This window comes from Lampetra planeri, chromosome 43 (genome assembly GCF_965212315.1).
Source record: "Lampetra planeri chromosome 43, kcLamPlan1.2.h2, whole genome shotgun sequence".
NCBI classification, from domain to species: Eukaryota; Metazoa; Chordata; class Hyperoartia; order Petromyzontiformes; family Petromyzontidae; genus Lampetra; species Lampetra planeri.
The window spans coordinates 1,885,838-1,906,602 of record NC_136149.1 but is presented as its reverse complement, the minus strand read 5'-3'; the positions used below and the strand labels follow the sequence as shown (position 1 = coordinate 1,906,602).

The 20,765-nt window shown below is 50.5% G+C and overlaps 1 protein-coding gene across 3 annotated transcripts in view; it reads left to right on the top strand.

Annotated features, from left to right (window-relative positions):
- AMMECR1 (AMMECR nuclear protein 1) overlaps nucleotides 1-20,147 on the top strand; it is a 38,587-nt gene extending 18,440 nt beyond the window's left edge. For 2 of the 3 annotated variants that reach the window (XM_078614011.1, XM_078614012.1), the window contains 5 exons: nucleotides 6,227-6,337; nucleotides 14,369-14,489; nucleotides 15,667-15,757; nucleotides 17,029-17,125; nucleotides 18,102-20,147. In XM_078614011.1, coding sequence (XP_078470137.1) covers nucleotides 6,227-6,337; nucleotides 14,369-14,489; nucleotides 15,667-15,757; nucleotides 17,029-17,125; nucleotides 18,102-18,216 — 535 coding nt within the window. In that variant the 3' untranslated portion in view covers nucleotides 18,217-20,147. The remainder of the gene's footprint in view (nucleotides 1-6,226; nucleotides 6,338-14,368; nucleotides 14,490-15,666; nucleotides 15,758-17,028; nucleotides 17,126-18,101) is intronic. The other variant, XM_078614013.1, reaches the window with a different exon arrangement.
- The last annotated feature ends 618 nt before the right edge of the window (nucleotides 20,148-20,765 follow it).

Below are 20,765 nucleotides of genomic sequence, written 5' to 3'. Positions count from 1 at the left end.
CCCCTCCCCCCGCTCTTTCTCTCCACATTTATAAATATGCATTTAAGAGGATTTGGTTGCTATACATTTCCACGTGGTGAGCTACTTCGGTGAGCTACCATTTGTGGCCAGGTCGCTTCAGTGGGCCTTAGCTGGTAAAATAACAAAAAATAGTAAATTTTTCATGAGAAACACGATACAATTGACGGCCATTCCATCCTGTTTGGCGAAGAGCATCTCTCATAAAGCTGCTCATCAACGCCACTGAATCAACAGTGCAGCAAAATGCATTGTTGTCCTGCACTTCCCCCACAACACCCCCTCCTGCTACCTTCACCGACCGCTCACTCGCCCAGTACGGTCCCATATCCCATCACGACGCGGGGAGGGAGGTACCTCATCCAGCAATGGGTTGGGCTGGACACACGTAGGCTGGGAAGGATGATGGCCGATGGTCGAGACTAACAGAGCACAACAACGGTGAGCACGTTCGCCCGTATAGACGGAGCGATGAAATTCGCTCGTGGCCAAGGGCGAGATGGATTGCTGCATCGTGGTATCGTTACAGATTGAGACCTTCATCCAGCAGTGGATTGATCGTGGATGATGAAGATTGTGCCGCAGTGAACCATTTTCCACGTGGATACGGGGCACGTATGGGTCGCATTCCATTGCAGAGTCCATTTCTTGTAATCCGCATGGTTGAGCATTCCTCGTGATATTGATTACACATCATCGTGAAGAAGGAACAATCAAGACCCCCATGCGTGGCACGATTCTGGCTGGTTTAGATTGACGGAGACGTCGCTTGTTTTTTGCTGCCTCTCCGCCAAAGAACATCTCGCCCCTCTCAGCAGCAGCAGCAGCAGCACAATCTCTACTGGTCGCTGACAGCCAGACCTGACCAATCTGCGGGAGGTGACTTGGCAGATGAAATTAATCGACTGCCACCGCTTTAGAACCCCTTCGCGTGGAACCTGCAATGTACGTTGTTAAACTTATTTCGCACCGTACGTAGCCAACCGTGCTAATCGGAGGTGCGGGGGAAGGACAACAAACTAAAGAAATTAGTTTTAAATCCAGAAATTCTTTTAAAGTGCACAGCTCCGTTTGCTTCCTAATATCGGAAGGAAAGAGCGTTCCAGACGGTCGCAGAAGCCCATCTGAAAGCCATAAACATTCTCCCAAAATAGACCGTGACATCGATTTGTGTTTTTATCACGCCCCACAAGCCAAAGTGTCTCGTGCCCTACACTCGTGAGTGACTCTGAGCCAAAGCACAGTGGGCGAATTCAACACAAACGCGACCACCATGCCCTTCCTCGCTGTGTGAAGCAGCGTCTCGAGACACGGTCCAATTTATATTGTACAGAATACAAATGTTATTGTATCGCTGGATAACTTAAGTTGTGACCGGTGGTGGTTCACAATAGTCAACATCGCCACGTGAGCCCATTGTTTTTAGATTGTTTGACAGTCAACAGCCCTTTGTCGATCCACCGGCTGGATGAAGGACATGCCGGTCTCGGGCAGTTGTTTGATCATACTTCACCGTGCTGGTCATTTGGATGTTGGTGAAGGAAGTCCTTCGGAGGAGGTTCCAGGACCGGTAGAGATGTCTCTACTGCAGCTGATAGAGATGTCGCTAGTGCCACTTCCACTGATGTTGGCCATGGAGTTCACAGGACAGTGTGTAAACTGCTGCTTCATCACTCGGTTATTAGTTCGTTTTATCTTTTTTAAATCGACAAGGCCTCCCCCGTGGTTTGAAACGGCCTGCGTTGTGGGGGCCTTAATCATGGACACGCTGTGCCGGTAAGCATTAGAACGGTGATGAACACAGAACAAGAAAACCCAAATTGACAGTGCCGCCACGGCTCTGCGTGTTTTCTTGAATTGCGACGGGAGATCTTGCCTGCTTTCGCAATTAAAAAGCCGCCTGGGGAATTTTTCACGTTTTTTGGGGGGGGGGGGGGGGGGGAAGGAACACTGGAAGGTGCTCCGGGAAGAGGGAGACTGTGATCTGACAGATCAGACGCTGGATGGGGTGCACAGCCGTCTCGGTTGGACAACGCAGCGAAGGACGGAGGGAAGTGGAGAGCGAGAGAGCAGTGCAAGGAGATGTCAGTGCAGGAAACGGTGAGGACCCAAACGGCCAAGCGACTACGAAGATAAGGGAGAAGTTTGAACCGTACCGCTGCGTGGTCATCCAGTGTGTTACCCACACGCTTCACTGCGTTTATTGTCGTTGGCCTTGGTTCGCGTGCGCCGTTGCGTTTTTAGATTGCGTCGTGTCGCTGAATTTCTTGGCATTTTATTTGTAAGCAAAATGCAAAAAGGACGACGACGAACGAAAACAAGAGACTCCCCGTCGTCTTTATTTTTTTTAAAGCATCTGGCTGCGAAACGAAGCAACGCGGCTTTTCCAAAATGTGTTCCGGGGGGTCCCTAGGTTGGACGCGATTGTTCTCGGCGTGGTGGCGGCAGCGTACCCCCGCGGCCGATTGAAAAGCCCCGTGCGCTGTCTGTCGAGCAGGACGCTATTACCTCTAATTATAGAGGGGGAGGCCTCAACCCAGATGAGAGTGCAAAGTCCGATTAAATACTAAACTGGACAAACGCGTCCCCGGGAATAACGGGGTCACTTTGACCTTCGTGATTCTGCACACAAGTGGGCAGAATGCAGTGGGGGGAACAGTTCCACAGTTTGGAATGTACATTTCAGACACTGTAAAGATGTGGGTTATATAATTTGTGCAATTACCAACTGGCTTTTTATTTGGGCGTAGTGTGTCGTCCAATTAGAGGACTGTAATGGAGTTGAAAATAATTGGCCCATCCATTTTTTATTAAATAAAATACCCGCGGTGGCACACACATCCAGACGAACGGAATTTTTATCCACGTTGGGATGGCGACGGTGAATTTAGTTTCATGTGCCTGTGAAACAGTTGTTTTATTCCATAACTAAGGCATATTTTTGAATATGGCTTAATTAGGGAAATGACACGCTCTGATATGTTTATCCTTGTGGTGTTTTTGAAATGTTGATGGTGAGTTTTCCTAATTTCGTGAAGCTGTCCCAGTGGTGGTTGTTTTTCTAAACGTGCCTATTTTAAGCCTCGTCTAATTTCAGCCCACGTCAACCTTGCCAACGATCTCTCCCGTCATCCACAACGGGGAAGATCGCAGGTGCAGCGAGTCACTGACACGTCAGAGGCACGGAATGCCTTCATCCGTCTAGCAGTGGATAGATGATGACTGATGACGGCCGGCGGTCATGATATCATTAAGTGCTTCGCATTGGGCAAGCTTAATCAGAATCAGAATATTTATCCCGGACGAATCCGATGAGCTATAAAAACCCTTTTTCACAGATGTGGCTCAAGGGACAAGTGGCTTTTTCACTAAACCATCAAAACAACATCGTCCTGAGCGACCAAATAAAAAGTAAAAATAAATCCCAGAGTGAAATCTTGGAGCGGCTTTCAAAAGCACTGCTGGTGCCCCGATCGTAGCCTTATTGACTGTTTATTGATGAAAGCTTAGGGCACAAATAATAACCTTGAATGTGCCCAATTCTGTCCAATCTTGGAAGCGAAGCGGGGTTAGGCCCGGTTAGTGCTTGGGCGAGCGACCACCACGTACAAACAGGTGTTATAGGCTGTGGGCCTCTGGCCATGTTGTGGTGCATAAAAATCCATTCAGCTGTACAATGTACTCCGCTCCCCGCTTTCACCAACCCACACTGACCAATGAGGTGAAGTATGATCAGAACCCCCCCCCCCCCCCCCCCCCCCCGGAAAAACAACCCACACGGCGTGGGAGAGGCTCATGTTGAGCAGTGGATCAGCAAAATTAGTGTGCGCCTTGTCGCTGCTGACGTCGCGATTGGGCCCCGTTGCCGCTATCAAGTTGGAAATTCATATTCTTTGGGTCTTTTGGTAAAGTCACGTAGATAGGTTCACAGAAAATAGCAAAAAAAAACACTTCCTGATGACAAACGCTTGTGTTGCGATCGAAACGCCATAGTTTTTTGTTATTTGCTTTGAACCTATCTGTGACTTTACCGAAAGACCCAAGGAATATGAATTCCTGCAGTCACGAAAGCTGTAAGTCAAGATTGAATTTGGAAATTGGTCCTCGGCTCCTTGTGATGCCCCTGAGCGCAGCATTGTCCACCGCCACGGAATGCCTTTGTCCAGCAGTGGATTGATGATTGCTGATGAGGGCCGTCGGTCGTGATGTCATCTGCCTCTCGCCATCATACGAACGCGGCTGGAACCGCGGCCATGAGGGCAGTGCTGTGGAATTTGCTGTTCGATGGTAATGGTCTTTATATTTGGGGGGCTGATCGCCACCATCATTGCCACCGGCGCTGCTACCAAAAATATATAATCGCTCTTGGGATCGCAAACACACGAACACACATGCACACACACGTGTACGTATAGATATATAAAATATATTTCAAAGCGCCACGAAAATAAGGCGTGTGTCATGGCGTGGTGGCTTGCTGAAGAGAGAGAAACGGAGGGGATGACGTGTGCGAGGGCCCTGTTTAAACGTCAGCCAACCTCGTCGCTAATAGCCCCTTGTTGCCGCTATTTGAGGCTCGGAGGGAGCGCATTTGGTCGTAGCTGCTGATCTCATCCCCCGAAGCGCCGCAGCTGCCTGAGTCACCCCCCCCGGCACCGCGCTTAGAACGTCGCTGGCCTCTACGCAGTTGCCGCGACATCTGCCAGATCGCTCGCCGCGTATGTCCATCTCGGTTGTTTTTAGGCGTAAAAACGTAGACCCAGGGAGCGCAAATGGTGTGCCGCCGTCTGGCTGAAGAAGCCTGCTGAACGGACTTTTCTCCTGCAGTGGTTCCGCGATGTCGGCATCCGATGCCTGACACAAGGTGGTGCGCTGCGCGCTACTCGCGTTCCTGAACGGGGGAAATGTTTTCGTCTTTTGACCCAGACAAAGGTGGCGCGATGAGAATATAGTTGGGAGAGAAGTGCATATCTATATTTAGTTTAAACGTGACGACGCAAAAACGTTTACGGCATGCTACCGTTTGTTTTTTTACCGCTCCTAAACGGACAGCGCCAAGCGTGTGCGCAACGTGGATGAAGCCGGAGCTCCGCTTGACCAGCGCTTATCGTGATAGACGAAAAGGAGCGGTTGGGGAAAGTGTGCAACGTGTTTTTAATTGCGGCAACTTGTGGCTGGACTGTCTGTCTGGAATTTCCAAGAGCAGACCCCCGCACGATTACTTTGAGATTGTGAACAGCGACGGACGAGTCGGAACAAAACAATTACGGCAGCGAGCTTATCGCTTTTGCCTTCGACCGCGCGCTCCTCCATTTTCATTTCATCATTTAACCCAGTCAAGTAGAAAGCTGTTGGTAAAAATGTCAACCTGCTTGTGTAATTTCACACATTCGAGACTGTTTATCTCGATTTAACAGGGGGAGGCCCCTGGGTTGAGTTCGACACACCAAAACAACCGGTTATCGTGCCGTTAAAATAAAAGACGTGCCCGCCGAAGAAACGAATCGGCGAGTCCTTAGTGACACGTGCCGCAAAACGCATCCGCCTTACCCCAAGTCCGTAATCCACACGTAACTTGCAACTAAACTGCCAATGAAATATAAAGAGTGAAGGCGTACGAAACCAGGCATCTGAATTTCTGCTGAAAGATAAGATACGAGTCCCTGATGTGCTTTCGGATTGTTAAATTAAGGTTTGTTGGATTGAGTGAGGTATTTCAAGAGTGCTTGCTTAGCTAGGAGCCTATGGATTAATTTTCCCACGAATTGATGTTACGATTGAATGCTGGGATTCGATTCGAGAATCGAGTCTTTATTGTCTCTTGTTCGTATTTTTCGTTCCGTCTCATCCTGTATTGTTCGCCTGGCATGTTCCGTCTCGTTCGTGTTGTCCATCAAGTCTCGTATGTTCTTTACTCGTTTGTATTGCCCGTCTTGGCGGTCGTGTACGTTTCGTATTGTTTCGCGTGGATTGTTTTGTTTTCCATTGCCCCGATGGTAACAGTTACTTAAAAAAATTGCGCATCCAATAGATAATCAATTCTCCCGCGCACAATCCAGTAACGTCGTATCGTGAGCCAGAGTATCGATTTTAATTGCCACTTCCCTGTCGGGTGTTTCGTGTTTTCGGAATCGAATGCTCACCTGAGCGCGTGCGTGCGCGTTGTGTGTGTCCGCCGCCTGCCCCTCCCCCGTTTTATGCCGGCCAGCCCGCTGTTTGTGACGTGGAAGATTGGACGAGACAAACGCCTGCGTGGTTGCATCGGCACTTTCTCAGCCATGAATCTGCACTCAGGACTCAGGGAATACACCCTAACCAGGTGAGGGGCGTCTTGCCTGGACCATCGCCTGTCAAGGGCACGCACCTGCACCAAAACAATCCACGGTGGTGAGAAACCTTTCCCGGGCCTCTTAATCCGTCTGCTGGTGTTTCTGTCTGTCCGTCTGTCCGTGTCGTCATGGTAACTCATCAAGATGAATCAACACTGGCTTACGGTTGCTTTGCTCGGATGGGTGGCCACCATGCACAAACAGGTTGCTATGGGCTGCTGCGGGGCCACGTGGGCAGCAGAGGGCAGTGTAGCGAAATTCCATTGTTGTACTGTACCTCCATTCCCCGGTGTCTATGCATCCTCGCCAAATCGCAGGTGAAGCCGGATCCAACACCCCCTCTACACAACCCGCACAGCGTGAAGAGGCCATCATCCAGCAGTGGATTGACAGAAGGGCCCCACGTGTCGCTTGTGTGGCATTGCTCGACACTGTTGCGTGAAAATGCTACCCTGCGAATACGCACGTTTCCACTCTTGTGCTTGGCTCTCCGATCTGTTTGATTCGTTATTGTCATGGTGGTGAGATGTTCACTACCTCACCTGGTATACAGGAGGTTGTGGGTTCAATCTCAACCCTGATGCCTGTATATTTGGAGTTTGTGGATATTTCTCTGGGTCCTGAGGTCTTTCCCTCCACATTTTAGAAATGTGCATTTAGAGTATTTGGCTGCGAAACATTTGCGTGTGATAAGCCACTTCGTTGAGCTATCGTTTGTGGCCAGGTCACTTCTGACAAAGAGCTACACAGCTCAGTGGGCCTTACCTGGTGAAATACAATTTTTTTTATAGTTTAGTTTACGGCAACCGAATTTCCTTCCTGAAGACGCTCCCAGAACGACGAGCGAAACGTCGGACGTCGTGCCGAGCAGCGGCGTGGCACAACTCGATAGGACACCGGAGAGGCACAACGCGAGCTCTGTTCTTGTGAAACAGTCCCAGCCCAATATCCGTGACCCCCCCCACCCCCCGTGTCTTTTTCTGTAGCTGTAAAATAATTCACGAGTGGATAGGGGTGAGGGGAGTAGGCCTCTCCAGTAGCCCTGAAAGTCACATGATATGAGGCTGACACTGCCCCCCCCCCCCCCACTGGCTATATTTGATAAAACGGGCGGTCCATTTCTACAGTTAGTTTGGCAGTTATCGGAGAATGGCTATTGGATTTTTAAAAAGAGAACGGTCCGTTTTGAGACCCTGGTTTCGTCGCTACCGTGCATGTTGGCGGGCGGCGTTGGTGTAATTTGCGTTTTTTTAATTCGCTCGTGAGCGCGCTTTCCGTTCGATTACCGCCCCCCCCCCCCCCCACATGTGATTACCAAACTTTATTAATCATAGCCCCGCCTAATTCTTTACGGTTAAAAGTGATCAAAGTCAAAAGTGTTTCAGCGTTTCTGCTCGAGCCTAGCAATGGGCAGAGCTAATCTCCAGCGGTGGCGATGGGTCACTTGTGGAGATTTAAAATTCACATGTTGGCGTGTAATTATGCATTCTCGCAAATGGATTTGTACGCTGTCTGTATATGTACGTGTGTGATTTGAGTGGTGCGTGTAAGAATCATTTATGTACAGTTTATGGTAATATTTAAGGTCCACTTATGGAGTGACTAAGACATTGACTTGACGCTACAAATGGGACACAATGCAAATGAGACGTTACAATTAAGAACGAGGAGCTAAACGTCAAACGTCGTGCCGAGACACAATACAAATGAGACATTACAAACTAGACGGGCAGCATAAATGAGATGGTACAAAGTAGACACGGTACAATGGAGACGGGCAGAACAAACAGTACAATACAAATGGGACAATACAAACTCGATCAAGAATACGAGATCAATATAATAACACCAAGACAACAATAAGTACTTGCTTGTAATAAATCGATAGTATGAATCCTCAACAGTTCGTCACATTGCTTGCTGGATTAAATTATTAAACCTCCGTAAACTTCCCACATTATTTGGAACTCAAGTTATCGGCCCATCTCGGCACATCTCCGATTTGAAGAAAAGAGCACTGATCCCACAGCGCCCACCTTGACGCACTTAGAAATGTTGGTCAGACGTTGAGGTTTTTTCTCCCCCCCCCCTCTCGCTTTTAATGAAATTTCAAATTCCCCAGTGCAGTCACGTAAAACGCCGTTTAATATTCTGCCCATGTTTTTTTTTTTTACGGCCACATCCGAATTGCACGCGCTGAATGACGCCAATTGTCTCGGTCCGGATCTTGGTCATCGGCCCATCGACGTTTGAGATTCCGTCCAGGGATGAAACTCATTAGCGGAGCCAGCTGCTAAGATTCCGCCTTTGTTTGTGTTCAGTCAAATCCACGCGACCGACTGCACGAGTTAACGTTGTGCAAAATGGTCAGGACAACAGGCACAACGCCCATTAAAATCTTTTCACTATAATTTGCAAGCGCAGGGCGTCGTTCGGGGGAGATGACCTCGTAAACACTGCGATTGTGAAACGGGTATTTAAGATGCCACGCTGCTCTGAAAGTAAATGTAATTTTCCCCCTGGGTAATGCCACCTTTTTTTAAAGGTATATATTGTTTTTTTTACGATTGTGGTATCGGTATCCCTGGCACGGAAAAAAACATCCATTCCGAATCCTTGCAGAGCAGCACAACCATGTGTATGTGTGAGAGAACGGCACGTGGAAGGAGACGCCCTGGAACCACTTCTGAGATTCCCCTTTTCCACGCTTGGGCGACTGCAGTTTCCCATCGCTGTGTAGAGATGTTCGTCACGTGACGGTCAAAACGTCGGAGCGCCCGACAAGTGCAGCGAAACGTTTGGCCGTCGTGCCGAACAAGACGCGGTACAACCTGAAAAACACACTGGATATTGTGTGTCCCTCCCCTCCCTCCGTTCGATTCGTCCGTACGTTTGGATGCAAAGGTTCATCACACCAGCCTGTGGCAGTGGATCGTAGATGGAGGGTTGCCAGTTCATGAACAAAACGAGGGGTGGAGCAAACGTCAGCTGACGGAGGAATACGCTGAAATGGAAGCCGGTGTAGGTGATTGCGGTAACACCATCGCTCAGGACGCATTGTAGCGGAGTGGCTTGGGAGGCTTTTATTCAGCAGTGGATTGAGCGTGGCTGCTAACAGGTTTTGAATGAGTAGAGTAGTGTTGGTAATACAAACAGTGCATGACAGAGGGGTAGGGCGGTGAGTAATTATTGTTAAATGTTTTATTTTTCCATATCTTGTATGGCATCTGCGGACAACACTCCCTGTTGTTTGTTAAATCGGTAAATGCCAGATGATTATTATTACTTTGCCCTCTGTTGGCTTATTCACTGTCCCTGTGATGCATCACAACGTGGTGACACGAGGTCTGTATGACATTATTGGGTTTCATGTGACACCCACTACGACCACACCGACTCTTAGGTTCTCTACATCATCACCATCATCATTATTATTATCATCAACATCATACACATCATGATCGTCAACAGCGCAGTCATAAGGTGTGTAACGATTTGTCAAATCGTTAATCGGTATCGATCGTGTGAGCTCACGATACGTGTATCGAATAGTGTATCACAATTTGTTTTTGATTCTTATATTTTGTATGTCGTGTGTTAGCCTAACACCTCAATGACCCACATTGTTGAATTTGTATAAAAAATATAAATAAATTCTTGCATCGGATCACGACTCTGAATTCTGACAACACGCCCCCTTAATTGATGTCACGATTGTCACCGCTGTTATCATCGTCATCATAACCGCCGGTGGCATCGTTTTAATTACCGTCAAACATTATCGCTATAATTTCATCACCGTCGTCATTGTCAATGACATCATACAGCCCGTTGTGTGCCTCGCCAACAGTAACCTGCTGTGTGCTTGGCTCCATTTAGATCGAGCTGCTGCAGCCGAGTGAGTTAGTAGTCGAAGTCCACTACGGATCGCGATCTCACGGAAACGCTTTCCCGTTCGTACTTCTGTTAGGGCGACCATCCTCGGAGGGATCTTTTTTCCCAAATAATTTCGCTCGAAGCTTTTGTTCACGGCGCAGAGAGTTGCGTTCGGTTACGCGCGTGTCTTCTAAAGCCGCGCGTCATCCGCGGAGACGCGAGACTTTAAAACTGGACCGAGAGGTTGAAAAAAAGCGGCGTGCACACGGAGTCCCCCGTTCGTCATATTGACCTGCTGGGAAACGTGAGTGGACTTGGCCAGGGCTCGTCGCTGGCAGCGACAGTGAGTGCGGCCTCCTAGCGACAATAACAAACCGGGTGCCCGTCACAGGAGGGCAACACGCGCCCAAGAGCATGACCCACCGCGGAGACGGAGCGGTGACATGGACTCGTGCGCAGGTGCTAGATGATGGGGTTTGCTGCGCTACGAACCCGGCGATCCGAGTTCGATTCCCACTCGCGGCCGCCGACACGAGCGACGATTATCTGAACCGGTCCTGGGCTCCCCGAGGTCGACTCGGTCACATGAGTACCCAGAGAGACAAAGGCGGCCATGCGTGGTGTTGGCCAACCCACCCTTTTGTGTGCCATGCCGGCCTTCATAGGTGCTCGATAATGGCACTTTCCCCAACAGTCTGGAATGGCTCTACAGGGGCTCTTTGTCTTTGTGTGTAACACATATACTCTTCTTGTGTGTGTGTGTGCGCACGTCACCTCCACTGTGTGCATCTCTGCTCATTCCCATCCGCTTCACTAATCTCCTCTGCTCGCCCACGGCTACGATCTGCCCGGCGACAGGCAGGAGGCATGGCTGTGATTGGCTGCTTCTCCAATGTGCCGCCGCCTCATTGGTCGCCTACCCGGCACGGGCTGCCCCCCCCCCACCCGGTCCTCCTGTCGCTGGGGCTCTGCCCTCACTCGTGCAGCATCATCAGTTTCGTCAACAGCAGCAGCATCATCATCAGCCGCAATAACAAAAGCAGTGCCATCCGCAGCAGTAGCATCATGAGTAGCATGCTCTTCAGCATGAGTGGTATATAATCCTCATCGTCATCAGCAGCAGTAGTCGCAGTACCGTGAGCATCATCATCTTTGTCAGCAGTAGCTAATGTAACCGTAGCCATCATTACTATCGGCAACAATAGGAAAAGCAGTACGAATACCATCATGATCATAATTGGCATCGGCAACAATAGCAGATACAGCAGTAGCACCATCATAATCATCAGCAGCAGCACCATCATAATCATCAGCAGTAGCACCATCATAATCATCAGCAGCAGCACCATCATAATCATCAGCAGCAGCACCATCATAATCAACAGCAACAGCACCATCATAATCAACAGCAACAGCACCATCATAATCATCAGCAGCAGCACCATCATAATCAACAGCACCATCATAATCATCAGCAGCAGCACCATCATAATCAACAGCACCATCATAAGCAACAGCAACAGCACCATCATAATCATCAGCAACAGCACCATCATAATCAACAGCAGCAGCACCATCATAATCAACAGCAGCAGCACCATCATAATCATCAGCAACAGCACCATCATAATCATCAGCAGCAGCACCATCATAATCATCAGCAACAGCACCATCATAATCATCAGCAGCAGCACCATCATAATCATCAGCAACAGCACCATCATAATCAACAGCAACAGCACCATCATAATCATCAGCAGCAGCACCATCATAATTAACAGCAACAGCACCATCATAATCATCAGCAGCAGCACCATCATCATCATCATCGGCGGCAGCAGCAGTGAAAAGCATCGGCGGAATAAAATCAGAGCAGCAATTGAATTGGGCCGGGGTAGAAGCACAAATGCATCGTGGGTCGTGGGGTTAACGGTTTGGTGTCTCCGCAGCTCCCGGCACCGAGAGCGGCCGCGCCACAGATGCCGCACGGCGGCAGCGGACGTGGTCGTTGTAATTATAGGGCGGTCGTTCGCCTGTTGGGTCGCGTGGGAAGCCGCCTATAAATAATCGACTGGAGGAAAAGCCCTCCCAGCCATTGCCGGGTTTGACGAAAGGAGTTCGTGGGCGGTGGCGGCGTCATTGTGGCGTGTGACGCCGCCGTGTTGATGAAAACAGCCGGGTCTCGTTATCGGCCGTGGCCGCTCCGCTGCTGGACGAAGGCCCTCCCACACCCCACCCCCAAGTTTCAAGTTTCATTTATTAGGTATAGCCCTGTGAGCCATTCGGCTCTTGAATCGGGTGCAACCGCAACAAATAAAAAAACTTAAACATGAACAAGAAAACTACGTGCAAACAGAAAATCCAAGAAAAGACAGCAAAATATTGCAGAAAAAGCACTGTACACCAACACTGTGCAAAAATCCCAGTGGGATGCAAGTCAAACAAAAAAGCCGTCGCCCTCCCGCGTGGGATCCACGATGCAGAAAATTCCGCCAGCACCTGTGCGTGTTGAGATGTTTATCACATTCCATGATCTCTTTTCCCCGAGGCCGTATTATAACATTGATGGTGCTGTTTGTTGCTGGCCGTTTTATACTTTTGGTCGTTGCCCGTCAACTTTGTTAACAAAAAACGAAAATAAAACCCTTGACAGTTAGACCAAAATGTTTATATTTTCATAGCTTATATTTGATAAATTTAGATTTAAAGCTTCCGTGACTGCAGGGATTCATATTCTTGGTAGAAGGGAAATAATAAAATAATATAAAAATATAAAACAATAAAAATTATCACGACGTTTCGACTGCAACACAAGCAATCATCATCAGGTTTAAAATCCACGGCAAGAAATTTCATTTTATTATTTCTCTTCTACGTGACTTTACCAAAAGAACCAAGAATATATTTTATAAGTTAAATGACAGACCAAATTTAACATAATTGTTTTTTTTGGTGTATGTACAGTCATTGGTGATGAGGCTGAAACCATGAACTCACTCGCCACACTTGAGGACCTGGATCCGAACCCAGGTTGTCGGCAATGCCGGCTCGAGATCTGACTTTTGAGCCACCCAGCCATCGCAGCCGAATAGATAATCATACGTAACGCCGTTCAGAAAGTTGCCGTCAGTCATTTCATAATTAACACGAATAGAGAACTGTCTTTGCTTTTTTTGTTTAATTGATTGATTTGTAGAACTGTGTGTGGAAATGTCGTCATCGTCGGCCATGATCAACCCACTGCCGGATGAAGGCTTCAAGCCGATGCCACCTCTCCCGATCCTCACTCCTGTTGTCCCACTATTTATACAGCTTCTGTCGGATAGACTGGTAATCTTAACAGTGGAAACATCGGGGTTTTTTTTAGATGCAAGTCCACTTCCATCGCGGGTGGTGTCGCCACCACGCCTAGTTCAACTGGCCCAGCGTTTGAGGGAATCGGATTACCTCTTGAGAGCAAGAGAAATTTCCAGTGAAATTGACGCAGGTTATTTATAAAGTGTCATCGTATGAGGATGTTTAAGAAATAAAAAAAACTGCCAGCGTCCCGTTCTGCACGGCCGCCGAACATCGAACATCGCTAAATAACGTGTTCCCCCCCTCTCCCTCCACTCCCTTCCCAAAAACCAGCTGAGCGGCATTTAAAAATAAACGTGAAGGACTATATTCTGCATGCTGGTTTCACGCTCCACCTCTTACGATGCAGCCCTAGGTAAACAGGGGCCCGCCAGAGGATTGGAGAGCGAGGAGAGGGGAATTTCTAAAAGCAGCCCCCCCCCGCTGCAAACGCGGGCAGTAAAAATAACACGGCTACCAGCCCTGTGTCCATTGAGCGGGCCTCCATCTTGTCAAGGTGGGGGGGTGGGTGTTTGACCGCTGAAAACAAAAGTGAGCACCTTAAAAAAAATGTGGTAAAGGCGCAGGCCTGCAATTGTGCTTGTCCAAGCCATCGCTTGCGGAAGGAGCCCTCGCGAGGGGGAATTCGGGAGAGCTCCTTGGAAAAAGTGTGTTTTGGCCTACTCCTACGGTGGCCCACTTACATCGATGATGGGTGTCTACACCTGTATAAGCAAGCCTCTGTCTATGCCCGCATGTGTCTACTTGCATGTAACGCCGTGTGCCTGCGTGTGCCTGCGTCCTCCCAGTGCCCTTAAGGACAGTCGCTTCCCTGCCATGACGCGGGAGGAGCTTCCGCGGCTGTTCTGCTCCGTGTCGCTTCTCACCAACTTTGAGGAAGCGGATGACTACCTCGACTGGGAGGTCAGGGTGACTCCCAGCGTACACCACCAACACCAGCATCACCAGCATAATCGCCACCATGACTATTACTCACTGCTAACATTAGCATTATCCACCGCTACCATGAGCACTATTATATCAGCATTAACACCACTATTGCGATTAGCATCACCACCGTCATTACCAACACCATTGTTACTCCTATTTCTGCCACCAACACTGGCACCAATACCACCACTACCACCATCGTGTTCACTGCCATCAATTAGAATAATTTCGTCAACTTGATATTCGTGCCATTCTTGCAGATCAAAGCCACCGCTAAGAAAGGTGCAGTGTTTCACAAAGTCTGTAGTAGTTCCACGATAGGGAGTGATATTGTTGTGGTTCAACCAAATTTACTAATTTGTGGTGTAATTGTTCAATTTTGGAAAATTTCGGACCTTCACGCCCTGGCCTTCTCCTTTCGAATGACGTTGGGGGAATCTTTTAACGCCCGCTGCGAAGCGGACAGCGCTTATCCACTGCGCCCAACCAGGGCAGCCTGGATTAAAACGGTGAACCTCTGCAGCAAGTGGCAAACACGCCACCGCTGTGACACGTTCCCCCCCACCCCGATGTGGCCCAGGGGTAGCGCGTTGTTCTCATGGCACTGCTGTCACATCACCCCCCCCCAACACCACAATCGACAAACAACACCACTGTTGAGACTTGTACGAGCACCGCTATCACCAGAACAACCACCACCGCAGTTGCCACTGGCTCTTATGTCCACCACCACCACCAACACGAGGTTTAGAGTGCCTCGCAATCGGAAGGTTGCGAGTTCAAATCCTGGTTGGGGGTTATCTCAGCCCATCATCCTTCAATGGTCGATAACATTTGGTACCACTTTGCAGGAACTCACCAATGGTTTTCGCGTGTATGGATAGACTCACCCCTGACATATGAATGTGAAATTTCCACAAATCACTCAGGCCTGCGAACAGGCGATGAGCCACCGCCTTAACGCTCGTGCGAGCGGGAAATCAATTTGACTCTTGTAACTAGCGGAACCGTGACTGTCCCCGCTAGCGCCAAGCCCCGTCGTTACGACCGGCATGGCGCTCGTGCCCTCTCCCCGGTCTCCTCGTACTGAACCCCGGTGGGGCGGTGGAGGGGAGAAGCTCAGTTGTTTACCGGTGGCGGTGGTCTCCCTTTGCAGGTGGGCGTGCACGGCATCCGGATAGAGTTCTGCAACGAGAAGGGCGTCAAGCGAACGGCCACCTACCTGCCCGAGGTGGCCAAGGAGCAAGGTAAAGGATGAGGAGGCAGCACGCACGCACGCTCGCACTCGCTTGGAGAGTGTTGACGATGACGAGTTCTCTTGCACGTACCGTAGCAGTTCTCTGGTCCACGCCCCCGTGCCCCCGCTCGCACGTCGGGCAACCAACACAATCTTCTTCTTTCGTATGGCTGCTGCTGTAGATGCAGAGCGTGACAACTACAATTTCATATTCAGGAGGTGAAGCCCAGATAACCGCGTCAGGAGCAGTAGCGGAGTGTATCGGCGTGATGTCTCGTATTTGTGGATCGAGCCATTGCGTCGTTGTACGTTGCACGGTTTGTTCTAGATGACCGCAGTCCGCACACGAGTGGAGAGTTTTTACTATTACATTTGTGCGTCAGTTGTCCACACCTGCCATGGTTTGTGCGGATGGGGATTTAGGGTAGAGCATGAGCTTTCGTAGAAGATCAAACCCAACACAATCATTCTTCTATTGCTGCTCGAGGAGGGATGTTTGGTGGTCGTCGTGAAGCTGCGCAACCTCTATGTCCCCACGCACCGCTCGCACTGCCGAGCGCGCACCCCGCCACCACCTCCACCACCACCCCCCTCCACCTTTACACCACCACCACTCCCTCCACCACCCCCATCCACCTCCACACAACCTCCACCACCCCCATCCACCTCCACACAACCACCACCACCTCCACCACCCCCCTCCACCTTCACACCACCATCACCCCCCTCCACCACCCCCTCCACCACCCCCCTCCACCACTCCCATCCACCTCCACCACCCCCCTCCGACACCCCCCTCCACCACCCCCATTCACCTCCACACAACCACCACCACCCCGCTCCATCTCCACACCACCACCTCCCCATCTCCACCCTCCACACCACCACCACCCCATCTCCACACCCCCCACCATTACCCCAACAAGCCCCAACTTGTATCCGGAGGAATGGGCGGGACCTAAAGAAGAACGGGGCGGAGCCCTACAGAGGTGGATCTCGCCTCTTCATTTTACGTAATGAATGCGTAGAATCAAAAACTGCAGCTGGCAGTAGCAGCAGCAGCATAGCTTTTAGTGCCGCAGACGCCACCACGGGCCGTTGAATAATGATGAGTGACATTTGGTATTCGTGCCACTCCTGATGGGGGCAGGGCTATCTCAGAGGCGCCGTGTTTCGCCCCCGAAGGCATTGCTTTTCACAGAAGGTGTGATCCGATGCGTCCGTTCCACCACTGTTGAGTTGTGGGTGTGGAGCGGTTGTAACTCGCGTGCGCTGCTGCAGGATGGGACCAGATTCAGACGATTGATTCGCTGCTACGTAAGGGTGGCTACAAGGCACCCATCTCTACTGACTTCAGGAAGACCATCAAACTGACCAGGTGACTTGTGGAAAGGAGAAAGGCAAAGCTCGGTTCTGTGATTCGGGACGTACATTTTAGAACGCGTGTAACTATTGTGCGATGTTGTTGTATAAATGGCCAAAATTTATGTTGCTACGAAACTCGCTGAGCTCTTGTTTGCTCGTCGAAAACAGACGTGAACTCTTTGGTTTCCTCCCAACACAACAAATGCTCCTCCTCATCATGGGCTTAGCCTAACATCACAGTGCAGGATCGTCCTGAAAATGCGTGCTTGAGACTGTGCTCCTGTTAGACACACGCAGACAGATAAAGGTACACACAGACTGACGCACGTACGTATGTATGTATGGCGACACGTGGAGTATGGACACACGCAGCCCCAGCCATCTACGGATAAACACGCAAAGCGGTTCATAGGATCACAGCCACACACAGCTGTTCACACACGTACAGGTGGGCTCGGGGTTTGCTGCCATGGTGTCATGGTTAGCACGCTGCACTGGAAATCCCACGGGTTGCCGGTTCGATCTCCCGGCACAAAGAGCTGTAAATATGTGCTAATATATATTCTTGATTCTTTCGGTAAAGTCACGTAGAAGGGAAATAATACAATTCTCACGACGTTTCCACTGCGACACAAGCAATCATCATCATCGTGTTTGAAATCCACAGCAAGAAAAATGAAAAAAATATGGGGTAAGTTTCTTAAATCCCCACCGCCCCCAACCCCCACCTCTTTTCACCCAGCAGTGTAAATGGCTACAACGCAGCTGATCCGGTAGAGATCTTGTGTGGTGAGGTAACGTGTGGGTACTCCCAGCTGGCCAGCGTGGCGGAGTGGATCAACACCTCCTTCCCGAGTCGGACTCTAGAACTCCCTCTACAGTAGGTGGAGATCCTTCTGCCAGCAGTGGCACGAGCAAGAAATTGCAGGGCTTCACCTTTACATTAAACACTCTTGCCGTGCTGTCGCCCCTCCCCCCCTCCTCCGCAGATACCGCAGTGAGAAGGTAACGGTGAGCTACTCGGACTACCTGGCCTCGCGACACCAGACCGTGCACAACGGCGTCACCTACCCAACCGCCCCCCACTACGCGCACTACTCCTGACGGCGCGCCCCCCGCGGGCCCCCGCCCCCGCCGCCGCTAGGCCGACCTCGCACCACCCGGGACCAAGTGGCCCCCCGCGGGGGGGGCTCGGCGCGACGCGAGGGCGAGCCCCCCCGGCTGCCCCCCGCGGAACACTCGTGAGGGCGTTCGCGTCCAAAAGGCGGTCGCACCGGCGGTCCGGTGCGCTCGCCACGGCTCCCACCCCTCCCTCCCGGCCCCCCCCCCCCTCCCCCATTACAACCCCTGACCTCGTGGTCAAGCCCAGTTATGTTTTAAAAGCTTTGGCGGTTGTTTACTCGCGCCAGCATGACCTGGAAAGCGGGGGTTGTTATTACCTTTTTTATGTTATTAGTATGGTTGTTCTTTTAAATGCAATGGCTTTTATGTTACTCCAGAGTAGGCAAGTAACGATTTGGTGGGTTTTCGCAGTTCGGCATCGCTTATCTGATTGAGCAATCGGTTTATTTTCCAACTAACAATAGCAGTCATCTATCCACTGCTTTATTTGTACTGCATCTACCGTCCCGCCTGTCCCGCTGCCTTGCACGCACACTCTTTTGCTCGTAACGTCCATCTCATTTGTACCGTCTGCCTTGCTTTTTTTACCGTCTTTGTACTCTCTCGTTCGCCTCGTTGGCCTAAACGTGACATCAACGTACAATTCCCGCCCAACGATTTTTTGCAAATCGCAAAAGCGAGTGGAGTTCCTTCCCCCCCCCCCCCCCGCTTGCACGGTCTCAATTCGTGCATCGTGAGCGTAGCGTGTAAGTAAAAAAACAAAAAAATCTTATTTCAATCGACGAACTGACGCATCGTCGTTACGTGCCTACTCAGAAGCCCTCGCTCGGCCCTAACGGGGGTGGTGGTTGTGAGGGGGGGCGGCGCGGTCGGCGACACAACAACGGCCGCTGTTTAAACCGATAATCTCTCGCGGGATCCGGACTGTGTTCGGGCTACGTGCCGGCGATTGTAAGCCACCCTCTACACGTCCGTTCCCCCCCCCCCCCGACACAGTTGGATTCCCGTTACGCTTGGAGTTACCTTCGCTCGGCCGATCTCCCATCGCTCGCGCCGCTGGAATTTGCACTATGAGACGAGAGCCGCCCCCTTCTGTACTCCCACCGCACCATCGTCGCTCTGCCGTGTAACTGCTCGATGATGAACATAATATTTAAGGGCAATCGTCGTTGCTGCAAGTTGTCGCTGGCAATAGTTGCCGCGATTTTCAGTTTCTGAAATCCTGGTGATGATTCTGTTGGCTGTGAATTCCCCCTTGTGTGCATTTGGGACGCATCGTCCAGTTGGACAGCAGATAGAAGTCACGTGACTAACCCCCCGAGGTTTTGTGTGCTCTGTAGACCAATCGTTGTTCATGAAAAACACACTTTTAAGAAAAGTTTTTCTTTGATCACTGCGTCCATAGCCCCATAACCAAATCACCTGCAGTGTACCCGTCAGATATTTTAAGCCTGCGTGGTACATTGATGAGTGACCACCACGCACAAAGAGGTTGCCATGGGCTTGCTGACGGAGCTAATGTGGTGGGCAGCCAGAGGGCAGTGCAAAAAAATCCGTTGTACTGTGCTTCTATGCTCCCTATCTCACAGTGACCAGTGTGATGAAGTGTTGTCAGATAACCCACACAAACTGTGTGGAGAGCCCCCGCATCCAACAGTGGCTTGACTAACGGGGTTGACACCCGTCACTGGTACTTGTAAGAGGGGCCCGGTCCGTTGGCCGTAGTTGCTCATGGTAAATGTGTTTTGCCGGCGACGGTTGCCGGCGGCGATTGTCTTAAAATTACCATCGTGCATCCTCGACCTTTTACAGACGTACGGCATCGACCGCGCCGACCTTTTAACCTTAGACGAGCATTACAAATTCTAGCTTCACCTTGTTTGTAATATCTGCAGCAGTAACAAACTTGCAATGGGGGGGGGGGGGGGTGGTGGTGGTGGTGGTGGTGGTGGGGGGAGGGCAAGGCTAGTCCAGATGCCACGACTCGTCTCTTGATCGTTCGCTGTGGACGGAAATGTCGCAAACCACTGCACCATTGCGCTCCACCCCAGTAAGGGTGTGTGTGCGCACACGTATGGCGCGTGTCGATGTATATGCAATAAGTATATACATGTCACAGCGTGGGGGGGGCGGCGGTCATCTCCTGAGCTAGTGGTGACAATTCCACATTCCTATGGCAGAGAACAAGTCTATTCATGGGATGACCAAAATGCACGTGAAAATCAATACACGAATCAATCTGATGCATATATGTGCCTGCCCGACCCTCTGCTCACAACCATTAAGAACCACCATCATAGTGGACAGGCCCCGGGTAAAGTCGGAACCATTTCCTTTTCTCCTTGGAGGTGCGAAATCGAATTGCCGTCTTTGGTTTTTTTCCCCCACATAGTTGAAGGGCAACGGCAACTTGTGGTCAAAAGGAAATCCAGAAAGGCGGAGGAAAGCGACGCACTTTACGATCATCGTTGATGCACGCCCAGGGGAGGGGGGAGTGTGGGGTTTTGTCTGCGGTGGTGGGGGGCCAAGGG